Source organism: Gopherus flavomarginatus, chromosome 1, assembly GCF_025201925.1.
Source record: "Gopherus flavomarginatus isolate rGopFla2 chromosome 1, rGopFla2.mat.asm, whole genome shotgun sequence".
NCBI classification, from domain to species: domain Eukaryota; kingdom Metazoa; phylum Chordata; order Testudines; family Testudinidae; genus Gopherus; species Gopherus flavomarginatus.
Genome location: NC_066617.1, coordinates 117,503,181 through 117,528,195, shown reverse-complemented (window position 1 = coordinate 117,528,195; position 25,015 = coordinate 117,503,181). Strand labels below are relative to the sequence as shown.

Genomic DNA, 25,015 nt, shown 5'->3' with positions numbered 1-25,015 from the left:
AAGGCGCTGCTGTGGCAGGACTTTAACTGTGGCTGTGTAGACATCCCCTTACTAAACTGAGAGGTTGTTTTGCCCTGTATATTTAGGACTCCGCAATAACCTACGGCAGGAAGTTTAAGTAGTTTGTGAAAGGGAACATACAGGTAGCCTCTCTTTCTAGCATCCCCAGTTATTGAAATGCTGCCTCAAGTCCCTTCCCCCACATTTGTCCAAGTGAGGCAGATGTGATCTCCATGAGAACAAAGGCATATGACTATGTAGAATCTAACCTTTGTGCAGAAAAACATTTGTACCAGTGAGTGCTGAATAAAACCCCTCCTCCCTCCGCTAGCTATACAACAGCACAGCATGTGATTGTTACAAAACAGGCTGACAGGCACAGAGAACACAGAATACAGCAGGGTGCTAATGCTCCCTGCAAAGCAGCTTCCAGACAAATAACTAGACGCCTTTGAGTTTGACCCAGCTGCAGTGCAAGCAGACCTCCCCCATTAGAGCTTTCCCTGCTAAGTTTCAGGCTAGTCTTTTGGGTAGTAGGTGGAAAGAAGCAGGGGCAAAGAACTCTGGCTTTTTACCATATGTTACTGCCCTTCTAGATAGGGTACTGCCTACTCAAGGCTAAATAAGATCACTCTCTTTAGCACATACTTAAAGGTTTGAAGCCTGCAGGTAAGTTCTGATTGTGTGATTGTTTTCTTTTACTGTTCAGTAGAGGGCTGCACCAATTGCACTATGCAGGCCAGTCTTGGCCTGCGGAGCTCAGAAACAAGGTCCTTGCCCCATACTCCAGGAGTCCATACAAGGGACACAGAGCCCTCAGGTGTTTGGGGTGGATTGTCCCAAAATTCTTTGCTGAGCAAAAACTGTCATTTTACTTCCTATTATCAACACTGGTGCTAGCTATTTGCTTCAGCAAGAAGCAATCTCAGCACAAAGTGTGCATTGTGTATTGTGTCAGGAATAGCCAATGGAGATAGCAGGTCCGATGTTGCTATATTATTTAAGATGTGCAGAAGAGTTCCAGTAAGCATCTTTTGATAGAGCCACTGCTCTTTCCTGTTCCCTAAAACAATTACCTTTACAGACAAATACTGGTGTGTAAAACGTAAATAGAGGACTAGGAGAATGCAAGAAACTAAGAAAATCTAGGGCAACAAAGTCTGGATGTATTGGAGATCCTTACCTATCCTGTTATAGTAAAACACATTCCAGTTTACATATGCTGCAGTACCATCTACAATGCCACTGGGCAAGGCACTGTACAAGAGTCCCTGGCCAAAAAGTTTACAATTCAAGACAACATGGTGAATACAGCAAACCAGGTTTGTAACAATAAAGCCAAAACACCAATGTTGCACCAGAGGAGGAGGGGTAATAAAAATAATTAACTTGTTTGAACAAAGCAAGATAGATGCATGTAAATGTTTAACACACAAAATCCAAAAGGCACAATTAAGTTATGGATACTGCCACCTAACAGCTTGCCGTTAAAGTCCTTGGTGCCAGGTTTTGCATTGGGAGGTTTAAACTGGATCCCCTCCTCAAACTGTCTCCAGCAAAACACAATATCAATCTTCTGCCAAGATTTATTATCCCAAACTTGTTGCTCATCTTCAGACTCGAGTTTTAATCTTTCCGTTTTAAAAAGCAATTTTCCCTTTTCCTTACCACCTAAACCACTTTGTGTTTTAAGCCCTGAGCAAATTCTTGTAACAATATGCTGACATCACAACCTTCTTCAAAAGATCAAACTAGTTGTATTGAGAAGTCACAGCCCCAGTCTTTGAGACATGCTCCATCTGGACATTCTCCAGGACTCCTTCTACCCACTTACAGAAGTAAATGCTAGTGCATTAATTTCCCCATTGCAGGCTATCAAATCTTTCAGACCAACGGGTCCCCGTTTCACTGAGGCACTTCTATGCCACACATTACAGCTACACAGTACCGCTCAGCCACAAGAAAGAAAACATCACTCAACAGTATAAAAGACTGTGGTGATTGGAATAAATGCAAAGAAAATGGTTCTTTTGTTCACTTTCTGCCAATGGAGGATTAAAATATAAAAGCAGAAAGAGTCAAGCACAGGTTTTTATGGCTGTATAAAAAGCCCATTCATCAGGTTATGAAAAAGTCACATGCATTTGGTTGTATCAGTTCAACAAAGCCACAGTAAGAGGCATTTCTTTAAGAGATCTCTCTGCCTGAAGTACAGCATGGGAACAAAGAATCCAGATTATACAGAAACTAAAAAAGGAAGGGGGGGAGGGGGAAGACTGTCACGGAAGCCAGGCGATCCAGCATGGGATGGATGAAGGAAGCACCTGCTGAAGAATGCTTTACCAACACATGCACACAGATTTAAACCACAAAGAAATAAGGTAAGTTGCAAGAAGGAAGAGAAGACTTGTAGAAAAACCTTGATTTGCTCAGTCCCACTCCCATCAGAACTGAACTGTCATCTTCAGTGTCACTAATGGTCCACAAGATTTAGATACTAGGTCACTACTCCACATAAGCAAACAGAAAATGTACAAAAAGTGGAGAGTGCAACTGCACATTGCCACAACGCTACAGCAGGCTACGTGGGAGTGGGCGAGATGAATGTTCTTTGAATGGGGAAGTATTTCATAAGTGCACACGTGTCCTGAACTGCTATAATTAATGAAAAAGCTATGGGGTAGACTGAGGACTAATTGCAGCTTCAAGTATAAAAAAGTCAAATAAGGTTATAATAGTGTTTAACATGAACATGTATCAACTCTTGTATTTAGTACAAAAATTGGACACATCTCTAATACATGGTGTGTTGTGGTGTAAGTATTATTGGTATTATTCATAAGCATGTTAGGTAGGTTGCCATTAATCTTTTAAACCACCACATATTAACACTGTCACATTTTGCAGAAAATGTGAAGTTTAATACTTATTTGTACTATTTATAGTCACCTACTTGTAAAACCAGGTGTCTTAGTGTTAACTGCAGAGGTCTTGAGGGTATTAACAAAAATTTAATACTAAAGATTAGAATTCTTAGGAAAATCTACTGGGTTTCTTTTTTAAAGTCAGGATGTTGTACTTCTAAGAGGTACAAAATACTGTACTTCCAGGGCAAGAAATGGATGCTATGTCACAAGGACGAGTGTGAGATGATTTGGGAGAAATAATTAAGTGTGCATTTCTAGCTGGTAGTTCCCTAGCTAGACCGTTAAAAAAATACAATTATATAAAGGACCGAGTACTACCAATCCTGGGATTTAGACAGAATAATTTCCACCTAGGGGTGAGGTGGCAAGCATGCATGCTCGCTCATCGGGGCAGGAAGGGTTTAGAGAAGCAGACCAGCAGTCTGATCAATAAGTAGTGTGGATGAGAAGGGCAAAGGTGACCAATCAATACAGTTTATCACACAACTGCAGCAATAAATGAAGGCTAACTTACCTATAAGAGATTCACACTCTTGGATACACTGACAGGTGCCACTGAACGGTGCCGCCTTCTACACCGTTCAGCAGCAACGTCGAATACTCCGATTTCTGAGGAACCAACTCAGGATGACCTAATTATGCTCTCTCTAGTGTCACATATCCACATGCTCACTGTTTGTATGCTGAAAAGTGCCAGACACCAAAAGATGTTTACTCTTTGCCATTTTTTTTTTTTCAGAACCAAAGGCCCCCAATTCTACAGAGGCCTCAGGCATAGAGGTCTATTGTCCAAACCTATTTCAGCTACAGACGGTACCCTTTCTGGAACTAGGCCCAAGAGTTTTGCTACCAAATGCTTCATGTTTTTGAATCTGGAGCTCAGTGCCAAGGCTGATGGTTTGGAAATAGAAGGCTCCCTGGAAGCCAAAGGTCCCAGAGCCAAATCAGACCTCTAATCTCTCTTTTCAGGAGCCTCAGAAACCTCAGACCTGGTGGTTTTAATTGAAAAGACTTCTTGTAGTAGACGGGCCTGGAGTCTGTTCTGCCTCTTTTTTAGCTCACGTCATGAAAGTCCCACAGATAGAGCAATGAGAAAGGGGAGTAACTTTATCCTAGGCACTTCAGGTACCAAGAACAGATATCTGATGCCACAAAACTGCAGAGCACAGGACATAACTTTGGATCTGCCATCGATGTGATGATAACTTAACAACAGCTAAGGATCTTGAATCCAAAAAAGGCTCACATCCATCTGTGATCAGAAGCTAAGGCAGCAACCACTGTCACTCCTTGTTTTATAGAGAGTGGGTGAATGAGCGCTTTAACAGGCACTTACAGTAAAAGGCTGCATCATTCAACAGCATCAGCCAGCATATATCACAGCAGTGGAAATATGCAGAGGACACTCAAAAAAGAGAAGTTTATTCTGTAGCTATGCCTAATGTCTGTGGAGCCCAATAAAAGTGTGTGTAAACAGCAAGAATATTGTTAGGGCACGTCTACATGGGGACATTCAGAAAAGTTAGACAAATTAAAGGTGTGAAGCTAAAGTGCATTAAACTCATGTGGACACTCTAAATCAGTTACAAAACGGCCTTACTGCACTTTATCTTAATCCCCCAACACATAATTAAGGAGTATGTACCGAGGCACACATAGACCAAGATAGGCATATGATGGCAGACTATCAATCCTACTAACAGGCTTATAAAATGCCTTGGTATAGTACTATACTTGGCTAATGTGCATGGGTAACTCTTATCTCTACTGGATGGTGTTGTCTGGAAGTGTCTAAGCACCACACTTTTGATAGTCAAAGATTGTTCTCAAGCTCAGTTGAGAAGAATCTGTGCTTTTGGCGTGGGCAAGCCACAATTATCTCTAAAGTCAAAATGAAGCTTCATAGAGCTATTGGGTACAGTAAACTGACAGTTAAGTCCTAGATGACAAATATTTTACTGTATTCAATGACCAAAAAAAGACTACATTAACAGAGTTACCATTTCTTGGTGGTATGTTGTCCCCTCGCAGAGTGGTGAGATCAGCAAGAGCATCCAGGTAATGAATTCTGCCCTCCCATCGAGTTAAGTTTGGGGGACAGAGATCTCCCTTAAATAGGTGAAGATTCAAAAACCACTGTTGCCTTACTAGTGTTAGGGCAACCAAAACTATTCTGGCTCCTCTTGTTTTATTCTTTATCACTCCCTGGATGAGAGGGAAGGGTGGAAAAGGAAGGGAAGACTTTCTACAGTCTAGGACGGGGTGGGCAAACTAAGACCCACGGGCTGTTTAAAGCTGGCCTGTGAGCTCCAGCTGGGGTGCCAGGTCGGGGGCCACATCACACGGCTCTCAGAAGCCGCAGCATGGCCCTGCTCCAAGGGTCGGGGGCCACTCCACGTGTAGGAGCCAGAAAAGGGACATGCCACTGCTTCTGGGAGTCGCTTCAGGTAAGCGCCACTCAGAGTCTGTACCCCTGAGCCTCTCCCCATGCCCCAATCCCCTGCCCCAGCCCTAATCCCCCTCCCACTCTCCAAACCCCTCGATACCAACATTGAGCACCGTCCTGCACCCCAAACCTCTTATCCCTAGCCCCACCCCACAGCCCACACCCCCAGCTGAAACCTGCACACCTTCCCACACCCCTGATCCCACTCCAAATCCCTCAGTACCAGCCCAGAGCACTCCTACACCCCCAAACTCATTCCCAGCCCCACTCCAGAACCCTCACCCCCAACCAGAGCTCTCACCCCCTCCTCCACCCCAACCCCAATTTTGTGAGCATTTGTGAGCCACCAGACAATTTATATTCCCCGATGTGGCCCTCACACCAAAAAGTTTGCCCACCCCTAGTCTAGGAAAAGGCATCTTATATGGAGAGACTTTTGTCCTGTTCTTGAGCAGAACTTATGCAACTGTGCAATTATGTCTGGTCAGAAATATATCTGTGCTCTGGTATCCCTTCACCCTCCCCTGCCCCCTTCCAGGTTGAAGATCTCATCTATCACCGATTTCTTTAATGACTATTTGTGAAGTTTCACTATCATTGTCCTCAGTTGATCTGCCAGGCTGTTGTCCTTACATGCTAGATATAGAGCAACAAGGATAAATGTTGTATCAGATAACACCCAACTCCACAGCACAACTGCCTCTTTGCAAGTTTGAAAGCGCAAATCCCTCCCTTCTTCCTCTTGTAATCCATCACTGTAATATTGTCCAACAACTGGTGCTACACCTTGTTCTTGCCCTTTGATATTTATATAGTTTTTTTCCCCTTGAGAACTAGAGTGTGACTTAATTTATTAAAATGCACTCCCCCTCCACACTGGAGATGCCCAAAGTGATTGTTGAGGGAGGGTTGAAAGATACCCCTCAGAATGCTGAGACAGCCATGTCAAGCATAGAAATATATTTCTTCACATGGTCAGCTATGTAAACATGCAGTCTGCATTTGGTTTGTAATTAAATGCCAGCCAGACAATGCTGCAGACTCATCATCCTGAGCAGAGTATAATGTGAATGAAGCCATGAGGCCTGTGAGACACTAGCCTCGGTACAAGGACACACACCGCCGAATCAATGTGCTTAGTGTGGACGCATGCACTTGACTTTATACAATCCGTTTTAAAAAACCGGTTTCTGTAAAACCGGAATAATCCCGTAGTGTAGACATACCCCTAGAATGAATTTCTAAGTGGAATTTTGACAAAGCACTGCTATGGCAGAGCCAAGCTTCAGAACTCTTCCTGGAAGAAAGAACTGCTCCTTTAAAGGGAATCCTTTGCATATGTAGCAATAAGGATTTCTTGATTATCTTAAGAACTAACTTCTTCAAAAGGCACATGTCAACTATGTCCTTGGAAAGGGCTTCTGACAAGATTTAAATAAGGATTAATAAATATACCCTGGTGTCTTAATGACTGGCAACTGCCGACTGGTACTTTCTAAATACCCAGAAGGCAGCAAATAAATCAAGAATCTGTACTGAAGTGATCTTGTCCAACCAGGTGTGTGTGTGTGTGTGGGGGGGGGGGGAATAGATTTGTGGTGCCTGGTCTGAAAGATGTGGAAGTACACTTCTTTCAGATACAAGTTCCTGAATAGGGATGGAAGGAGGGGTGGCGGAAGGGAATCAAACTGAGTGGCATAACTACCTTTTATTGACTCCAGAATTCATTTATCTGACATTATGGAATGTAATTTGGCCCTGCTAACAGGAGGCAAACGTGGAAACTAAGTAAATGGATTCCTGCACTTTGGCTCTAAATTCAGAGGCAGACGCTAACAATCTCAAACCAACTGTACCTCACTCTTGGACCTGATCCGGGGGCAGAAATTGGAACTTTTTGTACAGTGCTCTTCCATCTTCTATCCCTGAAGTACTAGGAGCTAACAATGGACTTTTTCCTTGGGTACAGACCCCTTAGATGCATCAGATATAGGAAGTTTTGTGGCCAGAGCTCCCTGCAACAATAAGACTTGCATACTGTTCTGGCTCCTTGCAAGCGCTTGGGTAAGAGCGCTGCAGATAGAGCACCTTGTAATGGGCTCCGAATGTTAGGAAGACTACCGGACAAGAGGCTCATTTACTGAAGTCAGGTATTTTAGCTTTTGAATCTGCCATGAATCCAGTAGTTGGAACCAAAATCTGAACTAACTATACAAAGCTAAAAATAAGATTTAGAAAAAACCAAATAGGAACCAACACTAAAATTAACATTAAGAACAATACTAGCTAAGGCACAGATTTCTATAGAGACATGGGTCTGATGGATATGGAGAGGTTCACCTCTGTCTGCTGCTGTAGCTGAATGGAATCAGCATGGCAGATGGTGCCTTTTACACACTCTCCCCCTCAGAACATTCCAAGAATGCAAGGGGGGGAGGAGAAGGGCACCTGAGTCCTCTAATAGGCTATACTATGAGAAGGTTTCACCATCTGAGTTGTACCAGACGGCACATCCCATGAGTGGGAACATACAGAGGACCCTCAAAGCACATTTACACAGGGCCATAGGTTTGTGCAGTACCTCTTTAATGAGAGGAAATGATAAGTGCTGCTGAGCCAAGAGAAGAAGCACAAGAGCATTCATTATATAAAGCTAAATAGTTAAATGTTTCTCCCCACTGTAAAGAATGGTGGGTATTATGATTTTATTCTAACTTCTACCACCAACTCATTAAGATCTTTTGGCAAGTCACTTAATTTACAGCGATTCAGTTTCCCCACCTGTAAGATAGCCACTATTTTCTTGGAATGTGGGGTAGCAGCATTGCTCAGATTTGGCCCAGCTGCCTGCTGGGGACACAGGGGCTGCCACTGCCCACACCCGAGATGAGTAGGGGGTCAGGCTAGCTCTCAACCCCCAGGCCCAACCCAGCAGGACAGGAATTGCCATTGCTTGGGTAAGTGTGGGGAAAGCTCACTCACAAGCCCCAGTACTCCATCTTTTCCTCATGGGCTGGGATGAGGGTTGTAGAGCCTAGATGAAGGGTGCTGCTACAGATAGTCTATGCCTCCTCGGTGAGGAAAAGAGGCCCATGCTGACCTGCTACGATTTTCAAGAGGTAAAGCTGAATTTCATTTGTTGGGTTGTGTTTTGTTTTTGTTTTTTTTTAATCAACAATTATGGAGCAGTCACATTAAACCCATGACTTTTCTAAATTTACTGTGACTGCACCATGATTTCTGATGAAAATCCTGTGACAAATCTGAAGCCCTAATAATTAAACACTAAAAATCAATCTACATGCCACCATTAATGACTGCAACATTAACACTAGACATTGACTGATGCTGTGAAGTTAAGTCTATATACACACACACCCCACCTTCCATCTGTGTAAAGACAAATTATATATATATATAAAAAAAATTCTGTATCAAACAGATTTTGCTTATTTGCAATCCTTTAGAAGAGCAATGAACACTGGCTGTTTTTCACTCTTGTTGCAGGGATATTTTAAGCTGAATTCAGTAAATCTTTACAGTTAACTCTGTACTAACAGCCAATTTGTAGCCTAGCAGCAGACTGAATTATGCTTCTGTACACACCCATCTCAAACCACAGCATTTCTGTTTACAGACATCATCAGCAAGGCACAGTGCTAGTGACAGGCTGATTTTTCTAAACTACCCAAGTGGTCCCCATCTTCCAACACAATGGAGTAGCATGAGTCCTCGCAGTCATACAGCTGTTAAGGCACAGAAAGGAGCTGCAGTTCTATTTCTTCCGGGACAATACAAAATCTTTAGCTTATGATGAAGAAACTCATCCAACATGAACCAATTCAGTTGACAGAGCATATAGCTTAGTTCCACGTATCTGATGTGCAGGAAGTTTACATATATGTTTGTTCTTAGAGCATATTGCCTGTTTCCCACTCACACCCCCTTTCCCACGTATACTACACATTTCAGATACGTTTCTACTTTTTTATAAAAGAGTAGAGACTTTTAAAAACAGATTATAGACTCTTAGGGCCAGATTTTTAAAGGTATTTAGGCACCTAGTGGGCTTTTCAAAAGCACCTAGGTGCCTAAATCTCATCATTTCAATCCCATTTAGAAGGGGCCGAAATATCTTACAAAATCTAGCCCTTAATTCATACATTCCAAAACAATTATGCAGCACCTAAGAGTCAAGTCTCATTTATCCAGAGTCATTTGCAGAGTTTCAAGGTACCCAGCTTACCTTTTGCAAGTCCAAGGATAAAGCTGGCTCCTCATCAGAGTGGTCATCATCATAGTTTGACTGTCTTGCACTGTCGGGCATGTGTCCTTTCCTGAGCCGTAGGACTGGCTCTGGAATAACAGTGTTCTCGAGATCCGTTAGTTCGTTCATGAGACACTGGGGGCCTTCTCAGAGAGATTCTGCTCCCTCTTGTGGGATGGGTTTTGAAGACAAAGTGTTGCCCCTGAAAAGCAAACAGTTTACATAGCTGAAGTCAGAGATTCTAGAAAGTTGGTTAGGCATATGAGACACTGTCATGGTATAATTCCCCACTCTGAACCTTAGCGTCCAAAAGATGGGGTACCATCATGAATTCCTCTAAGCTCAATTACCAGCTTAGTACTTGTAGCCCTGCCACCAACTAGGAATTCCAGTGCCTGGTACACTTCGGTCCCCCCCAAAACCTTGCCCAGGGACCCCCAAGACCCAGTCCCTCTGGATCCTAACACAAGGAAAGAAAACCCTTTCCCTCACTGTTGCCTCTCCCAGGCTTCCCCTCCATGGGTTACCCTGGAAGATTACTGTGATTCAAACTCCTTGAATCCTAAAACAGAGAGGAAAATTCACTTTCCCCCCTCCTCCTCTCTCCCCCTCCCAGACTCTCCCTGAGAGAGAAAGTAATCCTAACAGAGAGAAAATGAACCTCTCTCTCCCCCTTCCCTCCCTTCTGCCCACCAATTCCCTGGTGAATCCAGACCCCATCCCCTGGGATCTCACACCAGAATAAAAGAAAACAAATCAGGTTCTTAAACAAGAAAAGCTTTTAAATTAAAGAAAAACAGTAAAAATTATCTTTGTAAATTTAAGATGGAATATGTTACAGGGTCTTTCAGCTATAGACACTGGGAATACCCTCCCAGCCTAAGTATACAAGTACAAATTAAAATCCTTTCCGCAAAATACAAATTTGAACTCCTTCCAGCCAAATACACATTTGCAAATAAAGAAAAACAAACATAAGCCTAACTTGCCTTTATCTACCTAGTACTTAATATTCTGGACATATAAGAGACTGTATCAGAGAGACTGGAGAGAAACCTAGTTGCACGTCTGGTCACTCTCAGAACCCAGAGAGAACAACCAAAAACTAACAGCGCACACAAAGACTTCCCTCCCTCAAGATCTGAAAGTATCCTGTCCCCTGATTGGTCCTCTGGTCAGGTGACAGCCAGGCTCACTGAACTTGTTAACCCTTTACAGGCAAAAGAGACATGAAGTAGTCCTGTTCTATTAACCCTTAACTATCTGTTTATGACAGATACAGTTACCTGCAGGGAGATTTATCCAACTGATGCCTCTGCTCTTACAGGACTATTTGCGGCACCTCTTATTAGATGAGACTTCCATTTGTACTCATATGACCAGTAATTCTTAACCATTTCTCTGGCTCTGGTGTCCTTTAAAGGTGACAGAAAATGTTCCTTTCAAAAGCACTAGCTAATATGTTCCCCAATATGACAGTCAACTCACAACATAAAGCTAAAAGAGTTTAATAAAAATTTCTTTTTGAAACAAATACTCAACATGGATACTATGAAAGTTCTTTCTAGCTAACTCTGTACTTTTAGACAGACAACTAAACCACCATAAAAGACACACTATAATCTTTATAGAGTATTCCTTGGCACATGGCAGGCACAAGACAGAGTTCCAGCTCTTATTTACATTAGACTTCTTGGGAAATCTCCCTTTCCTACATCAGCACTCCCTTTCTTACACCAGTAGTAGTAATTGTCTCTCCACTAGGGCTTAGGCAGCCCTTGGTGTTTTTACCACCATGTCCTATAGACCTGTTAGACAAAAACAACGCTGTGAGTGCCTGCTGCCATGTCATAGCCAGAGTCTTTGCTTCTTTCTGGTCCCCAAGAGTCATTTTCTATCCTCTCAAGATTGTTAAGAGCCATTCCTGGAAGTGAAAAGAACAGGAGTACTTGTAGCACCTTAGAGACTAAACAAATTTATTTGAGCGTAAGCTTTCGTGGGCTACATCCCACTTCATCGGATGTATGCAGTGGAAAATACAGTAGGACAATATAGATACACACACACGGAACAATGTGAGCGATAACCAGCAGGAGACGGAAAAAAAAAAAAAAACTTTGTAGTGGTAATCAAAATGGTCCATTTGCAGCAGTTGAAAGAAGTTGTGAGGAACAATGCGGTGGGGGGGGAAAAAGAGAATAAACATGAGGAAATAGTTTTCCTTTGTGTAATGACCCATCCACTCCCAGTCTTTATTCAAGCCTAATTTAATGGTGTCCATTTGCAAATTAATTCCAATTCATCAGTCTAGATTAAATTACCATAAGGTGCATGCACAACTGGTTGAAAAACTATATTCAAAGAGTATTTATCAATGGTGGTTTGCTGTCAAACTACAAAGACACATCAAGTCTTTTACAGGTCTGTCATGGGTCCAGTACTAATCAAAGTTTGCATTAAGATAGGGGTGGGCAAACTTTTTGGTCCAACAGCCACATCTGGGAATAGAAATTGTATGGCAGGCCATGAATGCTCACAAAATTAGGGTTGGGGTGTGGGAGGGAGTGAGGACTCTGATTGGGGGTGCAGACTCTGGGGTGGGGCTTGGATGAGGGATTTGGGGTATTGAAGGGTGCTCTGGGCTGGGACCGAGGGGTTCAGAGGGCGGAAGGGAGATCAGGGCTGGGGCAGGAGCATGAGGAGAAGCTCGAGGGTGCAGGCTCCAGGCGGCGCTTACCTCAAGCAGCTCCCAGAAGTAATGGCATGTTCCTCTCCCACTCCTGCGCAGAGGCGTGGCCAGACAGCTCCGCACGCTGCTCCATCTGCAGGCACCACCCCTACAGCTCCCACTGGATCACTGGAGGGGGCCACTGGAGTGCGCAGAAGCTGGAGGGGGGCCATGCCACGGCTTCCAGGAATCACGTGGAGCGGCCCCTGACTGAAGTGCCGGAGTAGGGCAAGCCCCAGACCCCGCTCCCCAGAGGGAGCTCAAGGGCCGGCTTAAAATGGCTGGTGGGCTGGCTTTGGCCCACGGGCCGTAGTTTGCCCACCCCTGCATTAAGGGCTTGAATGATGTAATACAGAGTACACTTATAAAAGTTGGGACGTGCCCAGTTCATCTCTACAATAGACTTAACCAAGGGGTACTGGCAAGTACCACTAGATGAACCTGCCAAGGAGAGGTCAGCATTCGTCACCCATGCGGGGGTGTATGAATTCAATGTCCTTCCTTTCGGCCTTCGAAATGCACCCGCCACCTTCCAGAGGCTGGTAGATGGTCTACTAGCTGGACTGGGAGAATTTGCAGTTGCCTACCTCGATGATGTGGCCATTTTTTCAGACTCCTGGCCCGAACACCTACTACACCTGGAAAAGGTCTTTGAGCGCATCAGGCAGGCAGGACTAACTGTTAAGGCCAAAAAGTGTCAAATAGGCCAAAACAGAGTGACTTACCTGGGGCACCAGGTGGGTCGAGGAACCATAAACCCCCTACAGGCCAAGGTGGATGCTATCCAAAAGTGGCCTGTCCCAAGGTCAAAGAAACAGGTCCAATCCTTCTTAGGCTTGGCCGGATACTACAGGCGATTTGTACCACACTACAGCCAAATCGCTGCCCCACTGACCGACCTGACCAAAAAGACCCAGCCAAATGCAGTTAAGTGGACTGATGAGTGTCAAAAGGCCTTTACCCAACTTAAGGCAACGCTCATGTCTGACCCTGTGCTCAGGGCCCCGGATTTTGACAAGCCATTCCTAGTAACCACAGATGCATCTGAGCGTGGTATAGGAGCAGTGCTCATGCAGGAAGCAACAGATCACAACTTCCATCCTGTCGTGTTTCTCAGCAAAAAACTGTCTTAGAGGGAAAGTCACTGGTCAGTCAGTGAAAAGGAATGCTATGCCATTGTGTACGCCCTGGAAAAGCTACGCCCATATGTTTGGGGACGGCGGTTCCAACTACAAACTGACCATGCTGCACTACAGTGGCTTCATACTGCCAAGGGGAACAACAAGAAACTTCTTCGTTGGAGTTTAGCTCTCCAAGATTTTTATTTTGAAATTCAACACATCACAGGAGCTTCTAATAAAGTTGCTGATGCACTCTCCCGTGAGAGTTTCCCAGAATTCAGTAGTTAAAAAGTGTTCTTAAAATGTACAAGTCTGTTAGTTATATACTTAGGAGTATATGTAAAGGTGTATGTGTTGTATTAATCTGTTTATTTTCAAGTTCTAGAAGGAAATCGCCGCCAGTGAGCTTCCCCACTGTCTGCAATTTGGGGGGCGTGTCATAAACAGATAGCTAAGGGTTAATGTCTCTTTCACCTGAAGCACCTGACCAGAGGACCAATCAGGAAACCGGATTTTTTCAACTTTGGGTGGAGGGAATTGAGTGTCTAAGGTCTTTGTTTTCTGGCTGCCTGCTTGCTCTGAGCTTTGGAGAAGTAGTTCTACTTTCTAGTCTTCTGTTTCTAAGTGTAAGGACAAAGAGATCAGATAGTAAGTTCTATGGTTTCTTTTCTTTGGTATTTGCATGAATATAAGTGCTGGAGTGCTTTGATTTGTATTCTTTTTGAATAAGGCTGTTTATTCAATATTCTTTTAAGAAATTGCCCTGTATTGTGTCATCTTGATACAGAGAGACTATTTGTATTTTTTCTTTCTTTTTTTATATAAAGCTTTCTTTTAAGACCTGTTGGAGTTTTTCTTTACTTCAGGGAAATTGAGTCTGTACTCACCAGGGAATTGGTGGGAGGAAGAAATCAGGGGAGATCTGTGTGTGTTGAAGTGGCTAGCCTGATTTTGCATTCCCTCTGGGTGAAGAGGAAAGTACTTTTGTTTCCAGGATTGGGAACAGAGAGGGAGATTCACTCTGTTTGGATTCACAGAGCTTGTGTCTGTGTATCTCTCCAGGAGCACCTGGAGGGGGGAAGGGAAAAAGGATTATTTCCCTTTGTTGTAAGACTCAAGGGATTTGGGTCTTGGGGTCCCCAGGGAAGGTTTTTCAGGGGGACCAGAGTGCCCCAAAACACTCTAATTTTTTGGGTGGTGGCAGCAGGTACCAGGTCCAAGCTGGTAACTAAGCTTGGAGGTTTTCATGCTAACCCCCATATTTTGGACGCTAAGGTCCAAATCTGAGACTAAGGTTATTACAGTGCCGGAGTAGGGCAAGCCCCAGACCCCGCTCCCCAGAGGGAGCTCAAGGGCCGGCTTAAAATGGCTGGTGGGCTGGCTTTGGCCCACGGGCCGTAGTTTGCCCACCCCTGCATTAAGGGCTTGAATGATGTAATACAGAGTACACTTATAAAATTTGCAGTTGACACCAAACTGAAGAGGGTTGCAAGCACTTTGGAGGACTGGATTAGAATTCAAAATTACCTTGACAAATTGGAAAACTGGTCTGAAATCAGCAAGATGTAAGTCAGCTAAAAACAAGGCAAAGTACTACACTTAGGAAGGGAAAAAACAAAATGTACTACTACAAAATGGGGGATTATTGGCAAGGCAGTATACAGCTGAAATGGAGCTAGGCTTATGGGTGATCACACACTGAACGAGTCAGAGTGACGCTGCCACAAAAGAGTCAAGTTTCATTCCGGGCTGTATTAATATGGGGTGTCATGTGTAAGAAATGAGAGGTACCTGTTCTGTTCTACTCAGCACTAGTGAGGCCTCAGCTGGAGTACTGTGTCCAGTTTTGGGTACCATGCTTTAAGAAGAATTTGAACAAACTGGAGAGTCCAGAGGACAGAAAAAAATGGAGAGGTTCAGAAAATATGATATATGAGAAAAGGTTGAAAGAACTGGGAATGTTTAGTGTACAGAAGTGAAGATTGAAGGAACATAAGTCTTCAGGTATGTAAAAAAAGAAAATAATTAATCAAGGGTAGGATAAGTAGTAAACAGCTTTAGTTTGCAGCAAGGTAAATTTAGGTTAGATTTGGGGGAAAAGGTTTCTAAATACAAAGATAGCAGCACTGGAAGAGGTTTCTTAGGGAGACTGTAGAATCCCCATATTTGGAGATTTAAGTGTCAGACAAACACCGGTCAGAGATGGTCTACCTATACATAATCCTGCCTCAGCACAGGGGGATGGACTAGACCACCCTCTTGAGGTCCTTTTCAGCCCCACATTTCTATGATTCTATGTTCACAATAAAGTTTCAGATGATTAGGTATAAGAGATTCCCATAGTCCCATCTGTGCAGAGTTGGTTATATAGTGCTTACTACCCTTCTGTATGTAAGGCGAACAGAACAGAGAAAGAGCAGACTAAAATCTACTGTAATAGAGACAGCTAAAAATTCACTTTCCTAATAGAACTTTTCCATGTGAGCAATTACTAGTTGCCACATGAATATCTGATCACAAATGGGAAAGAAAGTGGGCTACAGTTATGAATAGGAAGGACAAATGAGTTTTATTAAACTGTGGCCCACATTGAGTAGTTGAGAATCCCTAGAGTAGGAGTTGGGAACCTTTTTTCCTATCAGGGCCATTGACCCAAAATAAATAAATAAAATCAAGCAATCAGTCACGGGCCACACAAAAATAAAAAGCAAGGGTCTGATCTAAAGGCTATGCCATTGACTACCCTGGTCTTTGGATCAGATGCTGTGATGCGGTTCTTGCCCTAAATCAGCCCTATCATCCCCTGGTGCTGTTGTGTGACTCTCCTCTGAATTCCCCCAGGTTGTCAGTATATTTCTGGGGGGCCCAGAGCCAAGTGTAGGATCCCTAGGAGGGTGGCAGGACCCAACTCCCCAGAACTGGACCAAGAGGGGCTGTCCTCTCCCTGCTCCCAAAACAGGACACTTGGGTGGGCCCCAACTTCGGGTGGGTGGACAATGATGGGGAAAGGGAGGGGGAAGAACAGGAGAAACTGAGGCCACCTCCCCCGAGCCCCTCCAGCCAGCCTTGTGGGGGGTGATGGACCCAGTAGTCCCAGCCAATTGGCACACACTCAGCTCCAAGAAGAGACGCTGCTCTCCAGCGGCAGTGGTCCTGTCCCACCACCCCACACCAGGCCTGGCTCCCCAAAGGGAAGGCCTACCTTTTGAGTATTCCTCTGCTGCCACTGGGCCGTCTGCTCACTTGCCCTACTCCCAAGGGCAGATTAACCACTAGGCAAAGGGGGCATGCCCCAACCCTGCTCCCCAGCTGGAGCACCAGGTAGGTGGAGCAGGGCAAGCCCCCGAAACTGCTCTGTAGGCTGGATGAAATTAAGCAACAGGCCGGATCTGGCCTGTGGGACATAGTTCACCAACCCCTGCCCTACAGAAATATATTTAAGTAACTGAAAAGTAAACATGATAAGGAGCATCTGTTTAGTAGGTCATAGTTAAAACACTGCCCCCTCATTTTATAACATTAAAATGCACATGCTCACTGCCAAGTCTGACAGACTCAGAAAGTGAGGAGATTGTAAGTGTCTCATTAAAACACAAACATCTTCCAAAAACCCAAGTGTCTTAATGTTAGCAACAGGAGAGAACATGGCTGTGAATAGACTGTACAACTCAAGTTTAGAGCCTCCGCAATTTTTTGCTGCATTCCTCACTGGAGATTCCATTTAAAGAAAAAAGGTTTGCAGTTGCCATGATACAACCACTGAGAGATCAACCCTTCTCAGTGACTTATTCCGATACCATGGTGATAGCCACAGTATAAGAACCTAGAAAGATAAACTAATGAGCTCCTGCTACAGTTAACCCAGCTTCAGAAAACTGTCTGCAGTCAAAGAGCAACAAAGATGTGACCTCCAAAGATTAATTGGACCTTATAAAATCCTGTCTACACTAACATTTAGCAAAGTTTATTACAGTTAATGACATGCCAGGCTCTACTTATGGCATATAAAGACACAACATGGTTAATACTCCAGTAGTAACTATGGTAAGCTAACATGTCACCTTTGGCAGTAGTTTTACCTGATACACGTTTGCCTTCCTGTAACCAGGACACAAATTATGCAGCATATTTCATACCCCTTAAGCAGTTTAACCAGACTTGTAAATTTGTGGATGTAAGTATTCTGCCTAGCATGGATGCATGTATTCAGACAAAGGTGTTTATAATCAATCTAGCTTCTTCCCATATACTGGCACTAATAAGCTGTCACTGGTCTCGGGCCCCCACTCTGAGCAGATACCAGTTTATTGCAACTGGATCCAACTGCTGAATCCTACTTACTGCTAAGCCCCACTAGGTCTGGGTAGTGACCAATCACAGTTCCTAGCTCTGGGGGTCTCGGGCACACTCCCAGATGCAGACACTGGCATCCTTCTTTGCCTGTGGGGTCCCACAATCTGGCCATGTCAAGCCGGGAACCAGTGCCCGAGCCCCAGTAGCTTAGACACATTCTCCCCCAGAGTCCATCTGGCAGTGGGAGGTCTAGATTTCTAGTTAACCAACTGAGGAACAATGAAGGAGTGGCAGTAAACTAGTAACACAGGTTTAAGCTTGCTCTATACTTAAAAGTTAAGCTGACATAGCTATGGTGTGTAAGATCACATCAAAAGTCTGTGCTGTGTGTGTGTCCCTGAGGTAGGGGCCACTGCCTGTGCTGTGTGTATCCTGGGGGACAGGGAGTAGGGAGAGAGAAGAGAGATAGAGCTGTGGCCGCTGGAATTAAGTGATAAATCATTCACCTGCACTGCTCTGCTCCTCTGTCATCTGTGACTATTGCGCTGCCTCTACCTCGCCACGGAGCCATCGCTGGCCTTGCTTCTTGGGAGCCTCCTGCTGTCCTGTGCAGGGGAGAGCCCAGCCCGGGGCAGATCTGGGTGGGGGTGGATGTTGGGGTGTCCCCCTGCCCATTGTGTGCTCAGGTAGGCAGAGCACACCCCTAGCCTCATCCCATGTCCTGTGCAGACACCCAGAACCTGCCCCGTGTGTTGAGGGCAGGGGGGAGAGTCAGCTCAAGACAAGCTTTTGGAGCTGCTCAGGCAGGAGAGGAGGCAGCTGCTGCTCTGGACACCTCCTTGCTGTCAGGATGTTACCCCACAGCTTCCCCCCGCACCTTGGATGAAGTTTGCAGCAGGAGGGAAGATGCTGCCCCTTCCCCCCACCGGTGGCTCTGGCCTCTTTGTGGGCTCATTGGGTCCAGTCTGTGCTGCAAGCAAGTGGCTCATGAGGGGACCCAGGCACTCTTGTGTTGCCTCGAGTGCCCTCCCCCCAACCCTGTATGTGTCTATCTTCAAGACCCCAGCAAACCCCCTCACTCCTGCCACCCAGCATGGGACAGAGGCTGGCTTCTTGCCCTCCGTGTTTGTGCCCTTGCCCAGGGTACTGTCCCCTCCATGCACCTTGGCGGTGCATTCCCAGCCTATACATAGATTATTTATTGAGCAACTAGGCCAAAACTAGCCCAGACTGGGCTACTTTAAGTGACTTTGGGTTATTAATGCAGTAGAAATTTGGCAGCCACTTTTGCTTATTTCAGTCTTACCACCGCTTTGCTGGTATAGGAATACCAGTATAGTATATCAAGTAATTTACTGGCCCCAATCTTGCAAAGTCACACCTGTTATGTTACCCATGGCCTGGTTATAATTTTTGGCACTGTGTCATAGTATCTTTCCCAAACCTGAACCTTAGCGTCCAAAATATGGGTACTAGCATGAATTCCCCTAAGCTTAATTACCAGCTTAGATCCTGTAGTGCTGCCACCAATCAGGACTTAGAGTAGAGCACCTGATAGACTCTGGTCCCCTCCAAAACCTTCCCTGGGGACCCCAAGACCCAAATTCCTTGAGTCTCACAACAAAGGGGAATAAACCATTTTCTTTCCCCCTTCTTTCTTCCTTCCAGCTCTTTCCCGCCCTGGGTACACTAGGAGATCACCATGATTCAACTCTTTGAATCACCACACAAAGAGGAATGATACCTTCCCCCCGTCTCTTTTCCCTTCACCCAGAGGCAATCCAGATTCAAACTCCGTGAATCTAAAACAAAGAGGAAATTCACTTTTTCCTTCTCCCCCCTGCTCTTTCCCTTCTCCCCAATTCCCTGGTGTACAGACTCAGTTCCTTTAAGCCTTAACTAGGAGAAAAAAAAAAAAATCAGACAGGTCTTAAAGCAAAGCTTTTAATAAAAAGAAAAAAGTAAAAGGTTATCTCTGCAATTTAGATGGTAAAAAGTTACAGCGTCTGTCAGCTTAAGAAATTGGAGAAACAACCTCCTCCAATAGAAATACAAATTTAAAATACTTCCAGCCAAATACACATTTGCAAATAAAGGAAAACAAATAAAAAAAGACTATACCATCTTTCTACCTTTATACTTACAAAATTGGAATAGAAGATTAGAGAGCCTGTAGTACATGTGGTCACTCTCAGAGCCCAGAGAGAACAAAGCAAAACTCAAAAACACAAAGGCTTCCCTCCACCAAGATTTGAAAGTATCTTGTCTCCCGATTGGTCCTCTGGTCAGGTGTTGCAGGTCACTGTTTGTTAACCCTTTACAGGTGGAAGAGACATTAACCCTTAGCTATCTGTTTATGACATACTGGTAAAGCTATTTCAGTTTGGGTTGAGGGAAAGGATAGTTATACTTCCAATTGAGATAGTTACACTGGTACAACTCTCTTAGGTCTGGTCTACACTGGCCGGGGGCGGGGGGGTGTTTGAGAATCGATCTAAGATACACAACTTCAGCTATAAGAATAGCGACGCTGAAGTCGACACATCTTAGATCAACTCACAATCACTTACTTCGCGTTCTCGCGGTGTGGGATCGATGACTGCCACTCCCCCGTCGACTTTCCTTCCGCCTCTTCCCGAGCTGGAGTTCAGCAGTCAACAAGAGAGCGATCTACACTACACCCAATAAATTGATCCAATAGATCGATCGCCTCCCACCAATCCAGCAGGTAGTGTAGACGTACCCTTAGTGTGGATACACAGTTATATCACTAAAAAAGGTACCTTATGCCTAAATAGTGTGTGTGACAAGTCTGGGTCAAACTGTGAAGGCCATGTTTCGAGACTGTTTTCTGACTAACTTTTGCTCAGCGTTGAAATCTCCATGTTGGGTTAAAATATCCAGGTGGTTTTGAAAACTGGTTTCATCTTGACAGGGTCAGTCTGTTCTAGATATTGTATGCTCATGCTAGATTCTGCTGGTATAAACTGCACCCACACAGTAGCTTTTTGCTGGTACAGGTATTTTGGTCACAAATCACATCCCTGATCAACACCGCTATGCCAGAACGAGTCCTAGCTTAGACCTGGCCTGCTTGGTAAATGGCTGTGTTATGGGAGGAAAAAAGAGATGCTGGATAGGAACATTTTGGGAAGATCAAACACCTTTTAGTAGTACCCAGCATCTCTTTTCCCACATAACACAGCCGTTTACCAACCAGGCCAGGTCTACACTAGGACTCTTTCTGGCATAGCTGTGTTGATCAGGGATGTGATTTGTGACCAATATACCTGTACCAGCAAAAGGCTACTGTGTGGGTGCAGCTTGTACTAGCAGAATTCAGCATGAGCACACAAATCCACACTAAATCCAAGAGCATGGAAGTTGAGCAATTAAAGAAGTGATTTTCAGTCTGCTTAAATTTGCTTTGTTGTTAACATTTAACTTCAATTACTAACTTTTGTAGCTAAAGTCTGAGCTCTTGCACCTTACGTACAGGGGCAAGATTGTTGAATCTTTACATCTAAGCCTCCCAATTAGATGTCTTCCAGCAAAACCAAACTCTATATTCTTAATACTTCAAAGTAAAACCAAGCAGGAAAAAAGCTTTTAAAAATCTTTATGTTTTCTTTATATATTTTAAAGGAAAAAAAGGTACAAGACCAATTGTTAAATTCTCTGGCGGTCACTTTTAACAATCTGGAACAAATAAAAACCAGGTCTCTCTCCCACCCACGCCTCTGCCCCCAGATAAAGAGGCACATCTACACAATAAAGAGCTCTGTCTCCAGTAAATGGCCAGTGTGTCCAAACAGCTGCTTTTGTAACCTGCAAATTGTCAGTGGACACTGTGGGCTGAGCAATTCACAGCAGGCTGCACAGGCAGGCAATCAAGCACATTCAGAAGCATTCAGACCCATAGAAAGGGAAAAACCATGGACCTGTCTACACTAAAAATGCCTCTAGCTGAGGGGACCCAACTATATTGTTATCCCACTCCTACCCACTGACAGGTGGGCAAACTGTATGGCAAACTGGATCGTCAGAGTTTTATTGGCACCTCATGTCCAAAGTTAGTCAGTTTGGGAAAGCCTAAATTAATGTCCTGTTTACAGAACAAATTGGAGGACTGCTGTAACAGTTATACTTTGCTGTACACTGGACTCAAGGGACTAAAGTTTTGTCACAGAACAAGTTAAAATGGGAAATAGACATTATAATTTCCCCCATACTGTCTCACCAATGTGCCTCAACCCAGGCCTATGGGGACTTATTCTAGAGCAAGAGAAAAGTTCAGTCTCCACCTTTGACTCCCTTTTGATAGTTGTTGAGATAAACTAGTTGTGATAATCTCCTCTGGGAATCCAGAACTGTAAGCCACTGTGTTACTCCTCTGCCTGAACAAGAGCGAGCTTTGCTTAAGATTAGACTGACTGTCAGCTCCCTGCCATACCAATCTGTCCAGTTCACCAGAAAAAGTCAAGATTCCGCCAGTATTAAACTTGGCCTGCTGGCAAACAGTGAACACCAGTTCCCCAGAGACATCTCACAGGATACTCAGAAAATAAATTTGATGGCTCCAAAGAGACCAAGCATACACCAGCCTTTTAGATTAGCAGAAGACTCACCCTTTACTTCAACATAACAGCACTAACAGTTTACAGTAAAATTAAGAATAAGTTTATTAACAAACAGAGATTTAAGGGACAACAGGCAGAATAAGTGTCAAACAGATAAGTAAGAGTTAATAGAACAAAAGTACTTCATATCTCTTTTGCCTGTAAAGGGTTAAGAAGATCAGTGAGCCTGGCTGTCACCCAACCAGAGGACCAATCAGGGGACAGGATACTTTCAAATCTTGAGGAAGGGAAGTTTGTGTGTGCTGTTAGATTTTGGTTGTTGTTCTCTCTGGGTTCTGAGAGGGACCAGACGTGCAACCAGGTTTCTCTCCAATCTCCCTGATACAGGTTCTTATAGATTCAAAACAGTAAGTACTAGGTGACAAGGCGAGTTAGGCTTATGTTTGTTTTCTTTATTTGCAAATGTGTATTTGGCTGGAAGGAGTTCAAATGTGTATTTGGCTGGAAGGATTTTAATTTGTACTTGTATACTTAGGCTGGAAGGATATTCCCAGTGTCTATAGCTGAAAGACCCTGTAACATAGTCCATCTTAAATTTACAAAGATAATTTTTATTGTTTTTTCTTTATTAAAAGCTTTTTCTTGTTTAAGAACCTGATTTTTTTTTATTCTGGTGAGACCCCAGGGGACTGGGTCTGGATTCACCAGGGAATTGGTGGGGAGAAAGGAGGGAAGGGGGAGAGAAAGAATTTTCTCTGTGTTAGGATCACTTTCTCTCTCAGGGAGAGTCTGGGAGGGGGAGAGAGAAGGAGGGGGGGAAGGTGGATTTTCCTCTCTGTTTTAAGATTCAAGTTTGAATCACAGTGATCTTCCAGGGTAACCCAGGGAGGGGAAGGCTGGGAGAGGCAACGGTGAGGGAAAGGGTTTACTTTCCTTGTGTTAAGATTCAGAGGGTCTGGGTCTTGGGGGTCCCTGGGCAAGGTTTTGAGGGGACCAGAGTGTACCAGGCACTGGAATTCCTGGTTGGTGGCAGGGCTACAAGTACTAAGCTGGTAATTGAGCTTAGAGGAATTCATGCTGGTACCCCATCTTTTGGATGCTAAGGTTCAGAGTGGGGGTTTATACCATGACAATAAGAGAAAGAAAAGGTTACAAAAACACAAATATTACACACTTTCTTGTGCCTAAAAGTGAACTCTAACAAGCTAGATCTTTGACTAGAAATTTTTCACTAATAGCAACTATCAACAGTTCCTGCCCTTCAGGCCAAAAGGATCCAAGATTCACAAGGTGCTGTTAGTTAAGGGGTTCTCTCTCCCTCTTTTTGTAGTCCAGTACCAGTTACGGTGGATAACATTCAATGATTTAAAAAAAAAAAAAAAAAACACCACACGATTTTTTTTATAAAATGCTTTTGAGGAAAAACCTATCTTAGCTCAAAACACATCTCATTATGGAATAGGGATTATAAATTCTAATTCTCTAGTATGAGACAATATATTCATGTAATGTTTAGTAAATGAGTTCCAATAGTTCATGGATTAGAGACCCAATCTTATGGGGTTGCAGGGACTTCTATATAGATTATTTAGGTTCATCTTTCTATCTACCCAATGGGACTCAGTGCTCAGTCTAGAAGATACCATCAGAGATGCTTAGTTTTGCAGTTCTCAGACTGTGGATTTGTCTCTCCAGAGATAACATGCTTGTTAACAGCAGACATGTTTTTAAATAAATAAATAGAGAGGCGAGAAATAACAGACCTCAACCCTATTGTCCCTCTGCAAATTTGTGTACACAGAGTCAATCCTTTACCTCTCTCTAAAAATGCAGTTTCAAAAAGTTCAACGAATAGAAGATTGTTGGGGACAGAGTAGATCTGGACAAGGAGAAGAAATGTGAGGATAAATGTGAGAAGAGAGGGACATATGTTTGTTTTGTTAAAATATTACATATTTGCTGTTGAAGAAAAAAATCCAGAATACTTAACATTGTTGTTTTAGTTAACTAAAATTAAATGTCTGTCTGGTGCTGTTCTCCTCCTAATACAGCATGGCAAGAAAATCCTCCAAATATTAATGATTAACCTGTTGAATTGGACATAGTTCACCTCCCAATGACTTCATAAATATCTGCTTCAATTACCTTTAGTAAATGAAATAACCAAACAATCATTCATTTTCTGATATAGCTGTAAAACTAATCTGAAAAGTTTTCAAAATAAATCATTTAAAAAATGTGTAGTGTGTACCTTCTAAAAATGAAACTTACATCTATCTCCGAGTTGTGAAGAATGTGTGTTAAGTTTATAACAACCAACAAGAATGCATTTTTATGTAGGAAGACTTGATTTAATCATGGTTTTCTGACTAGTGATTTAAATGATTATTTAAATCAAATCCACCATGAAATAAACCTCAGAAGAGGGGGGGCCTTCCTGAACTAAAACAGCCTGTAAATGTACTGGAGCAGAATGGCCCAAGTTGTCACCCATTACAAAGGAGAAACTCTGCCAGCGGGGTCTCTCATGAAAGGTGGATCCCAGCTTTCTGAACTGAACACGTGGGTGAGAAATATGTTATTAGACAGGAAAGTAACTTGTTATTAAGTATAGGCTAAATATTGCATTTTTTCCTTTTTACCTATAGCCTTA

At 43.7% G+C, this 25,015-nt stretch overlaps 1 protein-coding gene across 2 annotated transcripts in view; it reads right to left on the bottom strand.

Annotated features, from left to right (window-relative positions):
- The window catches only part of ADIPOR2 (adiponectin receptor 2), an 81,071-nt gene that overhangs the window by 31,557 nt on the left and 24,499 nt on the right, over positions 1-25,015 (bottom strand). For both annotated transcript variants that reach the window (XM_050920956.1, XM_050920963.1), the window contains exon 2: positions 9,620-9,842. In XM_050920956.1, coding sequence (XP_050776913.1) covers positions 9,620-9,769 — 150 coding nt within the window. In that variant the 5' untranslated portion in view covers positions 9,770-9,842. The remainder of the gene's footprint in view (positions 1-9,619; positions 9,843-25,015) is intronic.